General features: G+C 42.3%; 1 protein-coding gene across 1 annotated transcript; it reads right to left on the bottom strand.

The window, feature by feature from the left end:
* Positions 1-1,939: 1,939 nt before the first annotated feature.
* On the bottom strand, positions 1,940-13,236 carry krtcap3 (keratinocyte associated protein 3). Its single transcript, XM_084337918.1, is given in 7 exon segments — positions 1,940-4,853; positions 5,575-5,709; positions 8,536-8,666; positions 8,669-8,732; positions 10,285-10,344; positions 11,417-11,604; positions 13,097-13,236. Coding segments are annotated over 7 exon segments (690 nt in total). The 5' UTR covers positions 13,110-13,236; the 3' UTR covers positions 1,940-4,754.
* Positions 13,237-17,001: the final 3,765 nt, after the last annotated feature.

Here is a 17,001-nt window from a genome sequence, read left to right as displayed (position 1 = left end):
GAATTGAAAATGGGGGACCCTGATGTAAACAAGACGAAAGTCTTTCTCTGGTCTGCATCCCCTTAACAATTATTGAGCTGTACTGTACTGTACTGTACCCATTCTACAATCTGTTAATACAGTTTTCAATCAATCAATCAATCAAGAAGTGAAAAGAAACACATCATGTTTAGATGGGGGGATGGCGCCATCCTCAGGAAGAAAAAAAACATGCACACACTTTGGAGACAAGAATATAATATTAGAATAGTAAGCTTACTTTTACGTGAATGTCAATTTAAATTATAATTAGGGAAGGGAGGGGGTTGAAATGTGTTTTTGCCCTGTGTTACTGTCTGTGAATAAATGAATTAATGAAAATTGTATTTAACAGATTGCAGAATGGGTACAAATAATACAGTACGGCTCAATACACACAATTGTTAAGGGGATGCAGACCAGAGAAATACGTTTGTCTTGTTTACATCAGGGTCCCCCATTTTCAATTCATAGTGACATGTATGACATGCACAACATATATGACATCATGACATTTATGGCATAGGGACATACATGACATACAGGTATATAGTACTGTTACATTTGTGACATATATGATATGCAAATATACAGTACTGTTACCCATAGATTCTGACAGAGAGTATATACATATGATGGGGAGGGGACTGTACATTAGGAGGGGGTGGGTGGGTGGGAGAGAAAAATACATACGGTGGGGAGAGAATATATACATTACATACGGTGGGGAGGGGACTGTCTATTAGGTGGGGGTGGGTGTATGTATGTATGTATGTATGTATGTATGTATGTATGTATGTATGTATGTATGTATGTATGTATGTATGTATGTATGTATAAAAGAGGTTAGAGTATGGAATCAGGGCTGGTGTTCTATCGCCCTGCTCTAAGACAAACTCTAACCTTAACCAACTTCGAAAGAGTGCCTAAGCTTAACCGGTGAAAGAAAGAGGCGTCACACGATTGGCGCTACCAGAAACGTCAGTGGCCAATCAGAGTGCAGAACGCGAATGCGGAACTGGAAATCCATTGGGAAAAGTATTCAGGTGTCGGGGCTGGGATGTGGAGATGCAAGTTTTGACTTTTTATTGCTGTTTTTACCTCAAACGGAAAACTCTTATGAAGAGGAGAAAAAATACTCAAGATTAGCCACTTGCAGACGGCAGGGTGTGACGTACTGTATATTTTAGTTGATGAAATATTTTTGTTGACTAAATAATAATAATTTGGGGCCTCTAGTGACGAGGGGCCTCCAAAAAAATAAAAGTTAAAAAAATAATAATACTAATTTGGGGCCTCTTGTGACGAGGGGCCTCCAAAAGGCCTCTAGTGACGAGGGGCCAATGTTGGGGCCTCTAGTGACGGGGGCCAATTTTTTTTTTTTTTTTTTATTTAATTTTTTTTTTTTTGATGCCCCTCATCACTAGAGGCCCACGGGCCGCGGCCCGGACGGCCCGGTCGTTAATCCGGCCCTGGGCATAATTGCTAAACGTGTTTAGTCCCTTGTTTGAGCTGAATCTGGGTTTAACATGATTTGTGGAGCTCCCTCTGGTGTTGTGGTTGTGGTATTCACCGACCTTTGGGAAGTATTTTGACATGTACATGGGTACCTTGGTCATGTAGTGTATCTTGTACACTACCGTGAACGCGCAGACAAATCGCACAAAACCGCTTACATACATTACAATTATTGTAGTAAGCGTTCGGAAATGCAGGAGGCATTTAATACAGCCAATAAGGGGAGACTGTTCAGTGCCTTTTCCCCTGCTTGTGGGTTATATGGTATAAGCCCAAAGACGACAGGCTATACTGTGCTTGAAGAGGGACATGGCCACAAATAGAAATTACATTCCATGTAGAGAAATTACCTTTACAAAGACACTTGAAGGACTTAAATGCGTAGTGAAAACAAGTTGGCTTGGACTTTATTTTCAAGAAAAACAAAATGACTGTGAAATAATACATAATGGGCAGTAGTGCAGATGAGTCCAACAGCCTTCTGAGAAAAATTAACCAAGACATTCCTTATTCTAAAACATGCAATATAATTACATCTGTGACAGTGACAATAATCATCATTCAATGGGAGATCTGCAACAATGAATGACATTGAGCACCAATCTGTGTATCGTAAACAGTATATAAACACATTAAAATATAAAACAACTAGAAAACAATAAAATCATGAAAGGTACAGTATATCCCACATTTGGTGTGCTTAGGAAATAAACAAGCCACATCTGGAAGTCTTACAGAATACACAATATGTGATTAAGAGAAATTGCTCCCCTACATCTCAAACCCAACTTTTCAGGAATTACCAATATTCCCACTGATTCTCCCAAACAATTTATGCATCATACATTATTATTATTATAATTTTTATCTGTAAAATGGCTTTTGAATGGATCTCATGGCCTATGAGTCCCGACATAGCCTGGTTATACCACTAGGGGACCCTGGGGGAGAAAGAGCACAGGCTCCCCCAGAAAGAAAATGTTTTATAACCTCTGGAATACTATTTTTTAGGGCCTTTTTTAAAAAGTATACTGGGGCCCCTCTCGAATAAAACCATGCTTGCATGGGCACATAATCCAATTGAAATCAGTGCCATTAATGTACACATAAACCTGGGGCTCAGGGCCTCCGATGGTCTGGGGTCCTGGGACAAGACACCACCAAGTAAACAAACAAAGAATTGAGAGTCAACACAGCATGGCTGGAATGACTTGGTATCACTTGTAAAACTCCAGGATAAATGGCTAAGAGCCTGGAGTTATCCTGTGCTTTGCCTCATCCATTAAAAGACATCTGTATTTTTGATTGCATCTATGTATGCCATTCCCTTTCACCCTCCCCCTCACTCAAATGGCCCTGTGGTATATGTAAGTATTTGTTATGATTGCTATCAGTCACTGCTCCATGTCAATATCCCCCCCCCCCCCACACACACATACACACAGCTGGGCATCAGCATTGCGTGCAAAGATGCTGTTCCGCTCGATTAAACAGAGAGCTAGATTAACCGTTTCATGGCTGATCTGATCTTCCGTTCATGTGTTGGGGGGGGGGGGGACTGTAGCAGCAGCTGAGCCTCCCTGACACCACTTGACAGATGTACAGAAAATCGTGAAAATACGTGCACTCTATGTGTACGCAAATGCACTCGCATGCAGGCGTACGCATACAAACACGCACACACACACTTGCAATCCCATACATAAATACATGTACATACATGCATGCATGCACACATGCCAACACACACATTTAATACAAGTATACATGCCTGAATGAGTGTACACACAGACTTAACCCTGATCCTCCACTGTGCTTTTTTCATATCCTTCATTGTAAATGTTCAGTAAAAATGTTTAAAATAATAATTCAGAGCTGCTTAGAAAATATATTTTTTTAATCAAATGAAATGCTTCCAACTTTCATTTGAAGACGAATGTCAGCACTAAAATACAAATAGTGGCACAAACATTATCTCATGTTGGCAACGTAGTAGTACCCACCCTTAAAAGGGCATTTAAAAGGATACAATTAACTTTGAAATGCTGTTTTTATAGAGAAAAAAAGCTGATCCAATATGTATGGCTTAAAACCAATTTCCGACAATTAGTTACACAAAAAAAATTATAAAAATGATTTCTTGATTCTGAAAAATGTTATCATGGATGAAAACGTTCAATGCGAATGATTGAATTTGAATTCCAAGGACTTTTTAAGCACTGTGTTAAAAAATTGGCTGTTTTCAAGGAATTCCAGGCCTTGACTTATTTTTTTCAAAAATCAAGCACTTTAAGCACTTCAAGGACCTTATGCGAACCCTGCTAAGGGTTAAAGGTAGAGAGCAGGTCAATGTATTGCCACAATATACTACTGAAAGAGTTTCAAACTAGTGTCGATTCGTCCACTCATTTGAAAGGAGGGCAGCGTAGGCTCAACCACATGGACTCGCGTTGCATACTGTAAGCTAATAAACTAGTGGTGGAATCGACACAATTCTCTTTCCGGCTGGGCGTAAGGACTGTGTAGACAATTCCACATGGTTGAACCTTCATGGTCCTCATTTTAAATGACCAAATGTGTTACACAGGAGTAGACCATAAACAATTATATTGCAAGTTCCAGTGCAATAACAATATCTGCTCAAATAATGCTAAATTAATGCCGATATGATACGTTGTCCTCATATTGAAAATATATCAACAAACACACGCTACAATTACTCTATTAAAAGAAAGGTGGAGGTACTGCGATCCAAAACGAAGCCAACGTTTCCATCATTGACTTCAACAGGTCACTACTTGAAGGTCAGCAGAGTTTAGAGTTGCAGTTGATAATCACACTGTTGGAAACAGGGGTTTTAATGTGCAGTCCTCGAACCAGCAGTGGGTCTCAACATGGGGTCCAGGGAACCCTAGGGGTCTTTGAGGGGGCTCCAGGGGATCCCCCCCAAACAACGTGGGGAATAGTTTCATTTCACTATTATTTCACTACCTAGAAGTTTTCCCAATATGAGGATGTATAAGAAATAGGTTTCGTTCTCTCTCTCCACTGTTATCTGCCCAGCTTAGTTGGTTATGGAACTCTGGACTCATCTCCAACAACAAAAGAGAGAATCTCATCAGACGTGGGTCCACAGCCTAATGTGTATCAATCTGAGTTTGATATGACGGGTTGAGAACCACTGCTCTACACAGAGTGTTTCCCTGTAACACGTCCAATCACGCGTCAGCGTTGAAGCGCTGTCCAATCAGGCGTCGGCTTTGGTTGGGGAACCCTGGGTCCACTGTGCTGCGATCACTCAGTGCCTCCTCCTCCAACTGCAGCAAGACATGAGGGAGGGAGGACAAATGGAGAGGAGAGTGTGAGCCCCCGTAAATGTCAAAAACACCCTCCCACCCCCTCCTAATGTACATTTCCCTCCCCGTCGTATGTCATATATTTACTGTTAGGATCTCTGTTTAACAGTACTGTATATTTGCATATCTTGTATGTCACAAATGTAACAGTACTGTATATCTGTATGTCATGCATGTCATAAATGTCATGATTAGATTAGATTAGATGAAAATGGGGGACCCTGATGTAAACAAAACGAAAGTCTTTCTCTGGTCTGCATCCCCTTAACAATTGTGTGTATTGAGTTGTACTGTACCCATTCTGCAATCTGTTAAAGTTTTCAATCAATCAATGTGTAGTGTGCATGTGGTGCAGGGAGTGTGTGTGTGAGTGTGTGATTGAGGAGTGAAAGAATGAACAGAGAAAAAGCAAGTATGTGGGCATGCGAGTATATGTGCGAGACAAGGAGAGTGAGTACACATGTATGTGTGTATCAGTGTGTGTGTGTACTGTATGAGTGAGTACACATGTATGTATGTGTGTATCAGTGTGTGTATGTGGTGCAAGTGAGTGAAATGTGTGTGAGAGCATGAGAAAGTGAGGGAGAGTGTGAGTGAGAGAGACAGACACCTCCCACCCCCAAAAATGATAAACAAAAGTACACACTGGAAGCACCCACCACCCCACCTATATCACACACACCTGCTCTTTAATGTAGCTGTAGCCACAGGGTCCAAGTCCGCGGAGAATCAGACCCACGATGAAACACAACACGGACAGAGCAGCCTCCACGGCCGCTAATATCGCACAGGGGGTCCACAATGCTAGGGTAGTGTCCTGAGAGAGAGAGAGAGAGAGAGAGAGAGAGAGAGAGAGAGAGAGAGAGAGAGAGAGAGAGAGAGATGGTAGTGGTGGGGATACACAGATGGCAAGATTCTTGTTGAATTGCGACTGACAAAAAGACTTCCACACTACATCCACCTAACACCCAACACCGTGCCACGAGTCACTGTTAAATGCATCTAGCATGGCCAGACTTCTTCAGACAAACATTTCTGAGTAAATTCTTGTATGTATGTGTCTGTGTGTACCAGACAATGAAAATAACCTCTCACATGGTACTGTGTGAGAGGGGGATAGAGAGAACGTCGGTTGTATTGTACAAAAGTATATTAGTCTCGGTTGGCAAGATATTAACATTTGACTCCATTCAGTTGGACCGCTTTGATTCCACATAGCAGAATGGGATGTTTTTGTGACCCTTTCTTTTTCCCATGTGAGGTTGGACACAATTACATTATGTGTAGAATGGGATGTTTTTGTGACACTTTGGTTGGACACAATTACATTATGTGATTTGCTTTAAAAGTGTAATCATCCAGGGAATGATCTTTGAGTAATGGTACAGCTTGTTTACCAATGTGCCTGTTGTACAATGAGTCTGTTGTTGCGATGCATTGCGGTCCATCGTATGGTTTTAATGCCTAAAAAGACAGGGGATGTTTTAGTGAACCTTTTATAAGAGTAAAGTTGGACACACACATTGTGTCAGTACTAGGTTTGGGCACCGAAAACCGGTTCTAATAGGAAGTAGCATATTTGCATTTCGATTCTTAATTTCTATTCTTAAAAGAAAAAGAAAAATGTACTTTGTTAATTAATACCCTAGTTACAGTACAGCAACCAAATTAAACTGTATCAAGTCAACTGAAAATGTGAATTAGTATAAAAAAAATTAAAGATAAAAAAAAATATATATATCTCCTGCGAAATAAGCTGTGACCTGTTTTGACCTGCACCTTCAAATCCAAACGATGCCCAACCCTAGTCAGTACTCATATTAGTGAGTAATGTGAACATACATTTGCATAAAGCAAGCATATCTGTCCACTCCCATGTTGATAAGAGTATTAAACACTTAAAAAATGTAATGTGCATGCGCCGGTATACGGGCCGTCACGCACGTCGTGAGCACTCGCGGCACTTTGCGAGCATCTACCAGGGGGACCCTGATGTAAACAAGACAAAAGTATTTCTCTGGTCTGCATCCCCTTAACAATTGTGTGTATTGAGCCGTACTGTATTGTACCCATTCTGCAATGTTGTTAATAAAGTTTTCAATCAATCAATACCGGCTCGGGGCTGCATTTCTCGCTGAACATATAATATACCATTCGAAAGATCAATTTGTTGCCGTTCGAACGCCACCTCACTCGACCAAATCCGTGCCTCGGTTCTTGAGTTACATGATGATATGTCAGGCATGTTTATGCACCGCACGTCAGATGACCACCCCAGACTCCAGACACTCCAGAACTGCCAATCATCCGCTGATGGCAAAAATTATTGGTCAGCATTGTAGCCAACGAGTGTACGTTTACGTGTACGCAATGATACCCCACGTGGGGGGGTGCAAATAAGGGAACTAGGTGAAAGTTGACAAGCGAAAACCAGAAGTGATTCAGACTTCAGAACACACGGCAGTGGATGAGGAAATGGATTTTGGAAAGCTTTTGTTTTTGTCGTCGGTTTTACTCTGACGTCTCTCAAAGACCCATTTCTGAACGGATTTTTATCAAATTTGGACCGGTTCTACATAAGACTTCACGCTATGGAACCGCAGTGTTTTCCAGCTTATACCTCTATGCTGGAATATTGGAATATGGAATCTTGCAACCACTACAGAAAAATGTGAGTACACAAGTTCAACTCAAGTTCAGACCCACCGGTTACTCTATTTCGTTAGCACTAAAAGTGATTCTCCTTTTTTGCATTAGTAACTTCAGAATGTTATCTTTCAAAAGAGACCAGGCTCATGCATGTGCTATAAGTATAAAGCTAAGCTTTGCAAAAAAAATTATGCAGTCCTCAAGTTCAAGTAAAAAAAATTGCCACTGTTCTGGGTGCCTGTTAAGAGGTTAAGGTAGATTTTGAATATATAAAAGAAATGTGTGCTTAATCACAGTTAACTATGGACAATCATGCGATTATCACGATTAAATATTTTAATTATTTTTGATTGACAGCCCTAATTTATATATATGTGCGTGTATATAAAATAAATGCATACAAACACAACTTGACTTAAGTCTGGGGGAATGTATAGAAATTACAGCCCGGCAATCGGGTTCGGGCAGAAAATCAAAGCTCTATTCTAAACTGTAATATAAATGTCTTGAGTGCACACCGAGAGCCTGTTGGCTTGGTAATACACAGATAAATGGAGAAATCCTCTTTTTATTGTACTTAAATGTAATCACTGCATCTGGCAGTGCTGCATGAGAGACAAGACACCAACACATCACCACGGTAAGTCAAATTGACTTTATTGATGACCATCTTTGCAGACAAGTAATTTGTTGATTTCTCAAGGTACCACTTTCAGACCCAAATTGAATTCTAGCTTGCATACGCTCCATGGGTTTGATGCGTCAGGCTAGGCTCAAGGAATCTACTATATCAGACAGCAATATTTCGCTAGTTGACACACTATGGAGGGAAAACTTACATTTTGGTTTAGTGAAAAAAAAAAACCTGAGATACTTTTTAACATCAAGAATATATTGATGACCACTATGTGACAAATGCCTGGTAGTGAAAAATAAAAATAACCAGACTAAAATTCTAAACATCAAGTGTATTTTATTTAAGAGGGAGACTCACAAAGATGCGCGTTGTGTCGAAGGGGCACTCGGCGTTGACCGGTGAGCGAGCATCGACTGGCACCAGCGTGTCGTTGCAGCCCTGCATCAAGCCTCGGCCGTCGTGGATGACAGTGAGGCTGATGGCCAATACAAGCCAATGCTACAGGCGGCTGACAGCAGTGCGTTCAGGAAGGAGACAATCAGAAGGCTGATGTGCTGGTGAGAGGGAGGGTCAACAATGACATGTTACATATAAAACACCTACCTTCAATAATCCTCACTCTGGAAGATGTATTTGGGCATCATATATTGATGCAATACGATATGCTTAAATGTCCCTGCGGCCTTGAAAATATATTGGAAAAATAACTAGAGCTTTCATAACCAGGATCACTGAACACAGGAGTACCGTGATGCATCAAGTCCAGTCGCTGCTCAAGATAACATATATCCACTCTTGGGTACATGGAGTCACATGGAGTCATATGGACCCACAGAGGAGAGAACTGTCTGGATTTACACACTAGGAAAATGCTCAATGCTTCACCTGTAGAGCAGGTGTAGCGCCCCCCCCCCCCCCCCCCCCCGAGTGACATTCTAGTTGTGATTGTTATTCCGTCTGCTTCAACACGAGAACAGATAACTAAGTGGTTCAGATCAATCAGCGTCCTTTGAGGAACTACTGACAGCTACGGGTGTGTGAGTATTTTTTCCCTTATTGCCAGCCCTATTCCAAACACTTTCAAAAGGACAACTTCCCAGATGGTTCTGTATAACAGAGCGGGTCAGGTTAAAGAACAGACTATCATGGCAATAAAGTGTTTTAAATTGAGAAAGAAGGAAAGAAAAAAAGAAAGAAAGAAAGAAAGAAAGAAAGAAAGAAAGAAAGAAAGAAAGAAAGAAAGAAAGAAAGAAAGAAAGAAAGAAAGAAAGAAAGAAAGAAAGAAAGAAAGAAAGAAAGAAAGAAAGAAAGAAAGAAAGAAAGAAAGAAAGAAAGAAAGAAAGAAAATGAGGGAGGACAGAAGACATGCTGGGATAGTTCTCTTTTTTGGAACCCCAGCTGTTTCCTACTTAACAATGTTGTTGTCGATTGGCAGAATCTAAGGCTGAGACTGAGACCACTTATCGATAACTGCGTGAAATCGATAAGTGGCTTCAATTCAAATATCGAAAAAAGAAATAAGTTTAAAATACTTTTCTTAAAAAAGAAAAAAAAAATTATTTAATGTTAGTTTGTGTGTGTGTGATAATATTTTAAATAAAAAAAAAAATATATATATAGTTACATATATAATAATAATTAAAATATATATATTTATCAATAATTTTTTCCCAATTTATCTATTCTTCCAAATGGCATATCGTCTCAGCCATAGTAGAATCCTTTCTCGGCACAATCCATACTATACAGCCAAGCTCTGCCACACAGCACATCCTCATACTAGCTCCAGCTAGTTAGCCACAAACTCATTTAAAAAGGCAATGGGGTCGAGCTCCTGTCTGTACAAGCCGACTGAATTTCACTGAAATCACTTGGTGTGCACCGTGTTGTAAAGGTCAATGAGCTTCAGTCAGCTTGTACAGACAAGAGCTTGACCCCATTGACTTTTCATTTGTTGGTGGCTAACAAGCCAGAGCTAGTATGAGGATGAGCATGGATTGTGCAGAGAAACGATTCTACTAATCGACAACATCAGTAGGAAATAGGACTAGGGTTCCAAAGATCTGAACTCTGCCTTTAAGGCTGATGGTTACAGTCAGTTCTTACCAGTTTCCACGCAAGAAGGTTCCTCGACACCACTATGGCAATGATCCCCGTCGCAATGCTCTGCATTCAAACCACACAAACAGTTCAACTACAGCAGTGTTTCCTATAGATCCTTTGTCAACATTTGTCAGCAATGATGCACAAGTAGTTTGGCAAAGACACAATGTGCATTTCTGCCAACCACAGCAGTGTAATGATGATTACAGAAATCTGGTTAGAGAAATTGGGAGCTGTAGAACAGAGTTCGACACCAGTTCTACTTCTTTTCCTTTAAGAAATCAATTTGTGAACACTTAAAAATGTATTCCGAGCACTGCAACTCTCTGTCCTGCTCACTGAGGTGACAGAGGCTACAGTTACACTTGTGATACCAACACAAGAGCACCGATCTATAATCAGTGATCAGGTGACATGACAACTCACTATGACTTATGGGCCAATATGGTCTCGGATCTGCACTCCCAACTTGAATGGTAAGATGCTTGATAAATACAGGCCCTGAAAGTTGACAGTAGAAAATTACACTAATTCCCGCCGGGAACGGGTCAGATGACCCGACAGCCTTTCGAATGGAGATGGGAGGGAGAGAAGGGAGGGACGGTCAATGAGGGAGGGAGGGAGGGAGGGAGGGAGGGAGGGAGAGGAAGTGAGAAGGAGGGAGAGGGAGGTATAGAGAGAGGGAAAGAGAGGGAGAAAGAGAGAGGGAGGGAGAGGGAGGGAGAAGGAGAGAGGGAGGGAGAGAAAGGGAGGGGGGAGAGAGAGGGAGGGAGAGAAAGGGAGGGGGGAGAGAAAGGGAGAGAGAGAAAGGGAGGGAGAGAGTGAAATGGAGGGAGGGTCAAGGAGGGAGGGAGGTGGCCGCTCAGCAGAAATAGCTGAAATAACGTTCTAATAACATTTTCCTGAAGTCATTTTGAATGTTCAGAAACCGTGCTGCAGATAAAACGGGTACTTTTAGGAAAAGTCATTGAGTGACAGGGCTGGAGCTCGACCGAGTGACGAGGATACATTTATTGAAAATGCCCAGGGGTCATGTGACCCCTTGTCGGCTGTGCTAGTGTTAAGAAAGAAGCATAGATACCAAAGATACATTCCTATATTGTTTGTGAAAAACTAAAAACCTCTCGAGTCTGACCATTAGGCCGGAGGTGACGGAGATGATGTTGGCGGTGGTGTACTCGGTGCTGATGTGGTGCCGGCTGGGCTTGGAGATGTGACGGAGGACATTGCCGTGCACGATGGCTCCCAGGATGAAGCTGATATGGCCGACCAGGATGAGAGTCAGGCCTTTCTGCATCAACCGAGCGGGTCCCTTCTCCTTGTCTGGGGTTAGGAGTAGGACAGTATAGTATAGTACAGAGGGTAAGATGACAACATCACAATCCAGCCACACTACCAACCATTTCATTAGTATTGGAAAAGTTGAAGATTGTTGTACCAAAATGTAACATCTCTACCTTTCACCTTTTTTTGTAATGGTGTGTGTGTGTGTGCGTGCGCACGCACAAGGGATCTACGGTTGACGAGATTTGACCGAGGCAACGTTTGTCTTTCCTGAATCCTATTGTATGCCTGATCATCCTTGTTGGGGGGGATTTCATTAATCTCATTAAACTGCCGGTTTTTATCTGCCGGGCGTTTTCCTCACCTTCATTGAGGGTTTGGGTCAGGATGTATTATTTGCATATCTTGTATGTCATAAATGTAACAGTACTGTATCTGTATGTCATGTTTGTCATAAATGTCATGATATATATCTGTTCTGTTGCGACAGTTGTGTATGTCATATATGTCATTATGAATTGAAAATGGGGGACCCTGCTGTAAACAAGACGAAAGTCTTTCTCTGGTCTGCATCCCCTTAACAATTGTGTGTATTGAGCCGTACTGTATTGTATTTGTACCCATTCTGCAATCTGTTAATAAAGTTTTCAATCAATCAGGGGGTGTTCCATTGTGGGCTTGTAAAGTAAAGCCGGTTGAGAATGTGATTGTAGGAATGGGAATGGGATATACAAATAAACTTTAGTTGACATGACGTAATTCGGGGGAAATGTGGCTCAACACATCTTGCAACCTAGTGATCAGCGTGGACGTTGCACAGTGTCCCCCCCCCCCCCCACCCCTCCTGCCCAACCGACCCCCCCCCCACCCCACCCCACCCACCGAAGTACCACCTCCAATGTACAGCCCCCCCCCCCCCCCCCCACCTACCCAACCTCCCCCAATGTACAGTTTTTACGTCAAATGTATATACTCTTTTCTGGACTCTTTTTGTATCACAAACAGTACTGTATTTGCAAATCTGGTATGTCATAAATCTGTATAGATGTAGCAGTACTGTCTATCTGTATGTCATGTGTGTCATATATGTCCTGATGAATTGAAAATGGGGGACCCTGATGTAAACAAGACGAAAGTCTTTCTCTGGTCTGCATCCCCTTAACAATTGTGTGTATTGAGCTGTACTGTATTGTACCCATTCTGCAATCTGTTAATAAAGTTTTCAATCAATCAATCAATCAATTACAGAAATACCAGCTCTAAGGCTGACAAAACGAAAGCGGTGAAAAATAAACATACAATGCAAACTCAATTGCAAGCTTCATTCATAAACTTTAAAGCAAGACAGCAAGTTTTCCTCGTGTATGCCTATCACATGTCCACCGAGGTCTGTATGTGCGTATTACTACTTACTACCTGCGACCCACCTGTAGGCCAATATAACGTTATTACCTACTACCCGTTTAGTAGTTCAGACAGGCCTACAGTGTAGACACTTCCCCGATACAGATATCATCTGAAATGCACTCACCAAAAGTACACATTCCGCCGGCGGCAGGTGACCTCTTTTCTTTACCTTTTGAGAAAAACGCGGCTAGACAAATCACTTATCTTCTTTAGTTTCAACTTCAGAGCAATCATCGAAATGCATGAAGGAACAAACACACACGGCTGAAGGTAGACCGGACGTGACGTCACTGTACTCAACTCACCTGTCAGCGTGATTACGAAACCTAGCCGCATTTCTCGGAGACGCTCTCTGATTAGCACTGACTGACGCTCTCTGATTGGCCACTGACGCGTTTGGCCAATCGCGTGACGAGCTGTGTCTTTGCCCATTTCCTCGTCAAACAGCCTGCAAACTACCTGGCGTTCTATTGATTGATTGATTGAAAAGTTTATTAACAGATTGCAGAATGGGTACAGTACAGTATGCAAATGACATGTCGTCAGCCTGTGACTGCAACTTGTTCCTGTTTGCGGACGACTCAGCCCTGCTGGTCTCTGACAAGAACAAATTGCAGGTTGAAAAAACCCTCAGCACGGAACTAGGCAAAATCTGCATATGGCTCGCTGATAACAAACTATCATTACACATGGGCAAAACAGAGTCCATTCTCTTCGGTTCAAATAACAAACTCAGCAAGACCGACGGCTTCTCAGTTACAGTGGGTGACAATATTGTCACAAGGAAAGACGAAATTACCTACCTGGGTTCCATCCTAGAGGCAAATCTTTCCTGTGACAAAATGGCATCCAATGTAATAAAAAAAGTCAACCAACGAACTAGATTCTTGTACCGGATCTCCTCTCTGGTAAACAAGAATACCCTGAGGACTCTGGCAGGAGCACTCATTCAAGGGTACTATGACTATGCGTGCACCTCATGGTACCAAAGCACCTCAAAGGCGCTTAAAACAAAATTACAAACATCACAAAACAAACTGGTCAGACTACTACTTGACCTGAACCCCAGAACCCACCTCACCCCTGCCCACTTTGCCAACCTAGGATGGCTTAGAGTAGACGACAGAGTACAGCAACTTGCAATGGGCCTGGTCTACAAGATACACTATACGACCGGGGTGCCCATGTACATGTCAAAATACTTCCCAAAGGTCAGTGAATACCACAACCACTACACCAGAGGAAGCTCAACAAATCATGTTAAACCCAGATTCGGCTCAAACAAGGGACTAAACACGTTTCGCAATTATGCCACAACAATGTGGAACGCCCTACCCAAAGCTGTAAAGGAATGTGAATCCCTGCCCACATTCAAAACCGCCCTTAAAGAGCACCTACGGGAGGCTGCAATTCGAAACTGGCCACCGTAAATGCCCAAAACCCCCACCACCTCCTAATAGACAGTCTCCTCCCCACCGCATGTATATATTCCCTCCCCGCCGTATGTATATTCCCCTCCCACCCACCCACCCCCTCCTAATGTACAGTCCCCTCCCCATCATATGTATATACTCTGTCAGGATCTAGGGGTAACAGTACTGTATATTTGAATACCGCCTATGTCACAAATGTATCAGTACTAAATACCTATATGTCCCTATGCCATAAATGTCATGTATGTTATGTATGTCATAAATGTCTATATGAATTGAAAATGGGGGACCCTGATGGAAACAAGACAAACGTCTTTCTCAGGTCTGCATCCCCTTAACAATTGTATGTATTGAGCCGTACTGTATTGTACCCATTCTGCAATCTGTTAAATAAAGTTTTCATTCATTCATTCATTCACAGCTCAATACATACAATTGTTAAGAGGATGCAGACCTGAGAAAGACTTTCGTCTTGTTTCCATCAGGGTCCCCCATTTTCAATTCATCATATGACACACATGACATACAGATAGACAGTGCTACATCTATACATTTATGACATACCAGATTTTCAAATACAGTACTGTTTGTGATACTAAAAAAATCCAGAAGAAGAGTATATACATTTGACATAGAAACTGTGCATTGGGGGAGGTTGGGTAGGTGGGGTGGGGCTGTACATTGGAGGTGGGGGGGGGGGGTTGGGTAGGGGGGGGGGACACTGTACATTGGAATAAGCCCACGTGACTGAACTCAAACTAGAAAGAAACAGACTAAGAAACGACGTAAACTCCATGATCAAAACTGCAAAAAAGAATTTCATCAATGACAAAACTGAGGAAAACAAAAACAAACCACGTGAACTTTGGAAATTACTCAATAATCAACTAGGATGCAGTAAAAAACTTAAAACCAGATTCTCAAACATAAACATAAAAACGGACAACACGCTCATCACAGACAAGCTGGATGTAGCCAATTACTTAAAAATTTTCTTCACAAACATAGCCACAACACTGGTAAACAAACTACCCTCCCACTCAGGGCTTTATGGGGTAGAACACATAGTAGCTTACTACAAAAACCTAGGGGTCCGCAAGGACGACTTCAAGCTGGAAATGGTAACAACAGATGAGGTACTCAATAAACTGAGCGCCCTCCAACCTAACAAGGCCACTGGCCATGAAAACATCCCCTCCAAATTCCTCAGAGACTCAGCAGCCGCCATCACCCCAATCATCACACACATAATAAACCTCTCCATAAAACAGGGACACGTCCCCAAGGACTTCAAAATTGCGAGGGTGACCCCTCTGCACAAAAAGGGCAGCAAATTAGACCCAGGCAATTACCGCCCTGTTTCTATTCTCACCTCCATCTCGAAAGTCATGGAAAAAATAGTCTACGAACAGGTCGAAAAGTACCTAGCGGAAAAAAATCTAATCTACGAATTCCAATCTGGCTTCAGAACATCCCACTCCACTGACACATGCCTTCTCTATTTGAATGACCACATCAAACAAGAGGTGGACGCAGGCAAATACTGCGGCATGGTCATGCTGGACCTACAAAAGGCCTTTGACACGGTCAATCACTCCATTCTGATTGACAAGCTAAAAGCAATTGGTTTTGATAGTCTATCAGTGAGCTGGATGCAATCCTACCTTGAGGGGAGGGAACAGATGGTGGATGTAAACGGTACCCTATCCCCCCCCCTCACAGTGAGCTGTGGTGTTCCACAAGGAAGCATACTAGGACCGCTACTGTTCCTAATTTATGCAAATGACATGTCGTCAGCTTGTGACTGCAACTTGTTCCTGTTTGCGGACGACTCAGCCCTGCTGGTCTCTGACAAGAACAAGTTACAGGTTGAAAAAACCCTCAGCTCGGAACTAGGCAGAATCTGCATATGGCTCGCTGATAACAAACTATCATTACACATGGGCAAAACAGAGTCCATTCTCTTCGGTTCAAATAACAAACTCAGCAAGACCGACGGCTTCTCAGTTACAGTGGGTGACAATATTGTCACAAGGAAAGATGAAATTACCTACCTGGGTTCCATCCTAGAGGCTAATCTCTCCTGTGACAAAATGGCATCCAATGTTATAAAAAAAGTCAACCAACGAACTCGATTCTTGTACCGGATCTCCTCTCTGGTAAACAAGAATACCCTGAAGACTCTGGCAGGAGCACTCATTCAGGGGTACTACGACTATGCTTGCACCTCATGGTACCAAAGCACCTCAAAGGCGCTAAAAACAAAATTACAAACATCTCAAAACAAACTGGTCAGACTACTGCTTGACCTTACTCCTAGAACCCACCTCACCCCTGCCCACTTTGACAACCTAGGATGGCTTAGAGTAGACGACAGAGTACAGCAACTTGCAATGGGCCTGGTCTACAAGATACACTACACGACCAAGGTACCCATGTACATGTCAAAATACTTCCCAAAGGTCAGTGAATACCACGATCACAACACCAGAGGGAGCTCCACAAATCATGTTAAACCCAGATTCGGCTCAAATAAGGGACTAAACACGTTTCGCAATTATGCCACATCAATGTGGAACGCCCTACCTAAAGCTGT

Source organism: Notolepis coatsorum (assembly GCF_963971535.1).
Source record: "Notolepis coatsorum genome assembly, chromosome: 2".
Lineage (NCBI taxonomy): Eukaryota > Metazoa > Chordata > Actinopteri > Aulopiformes > Paralepididae > Notolepis > Notolepis coatsorum.
This window is presented reverse-complemented; position numbering and strand designations above follow the sequence as displayed.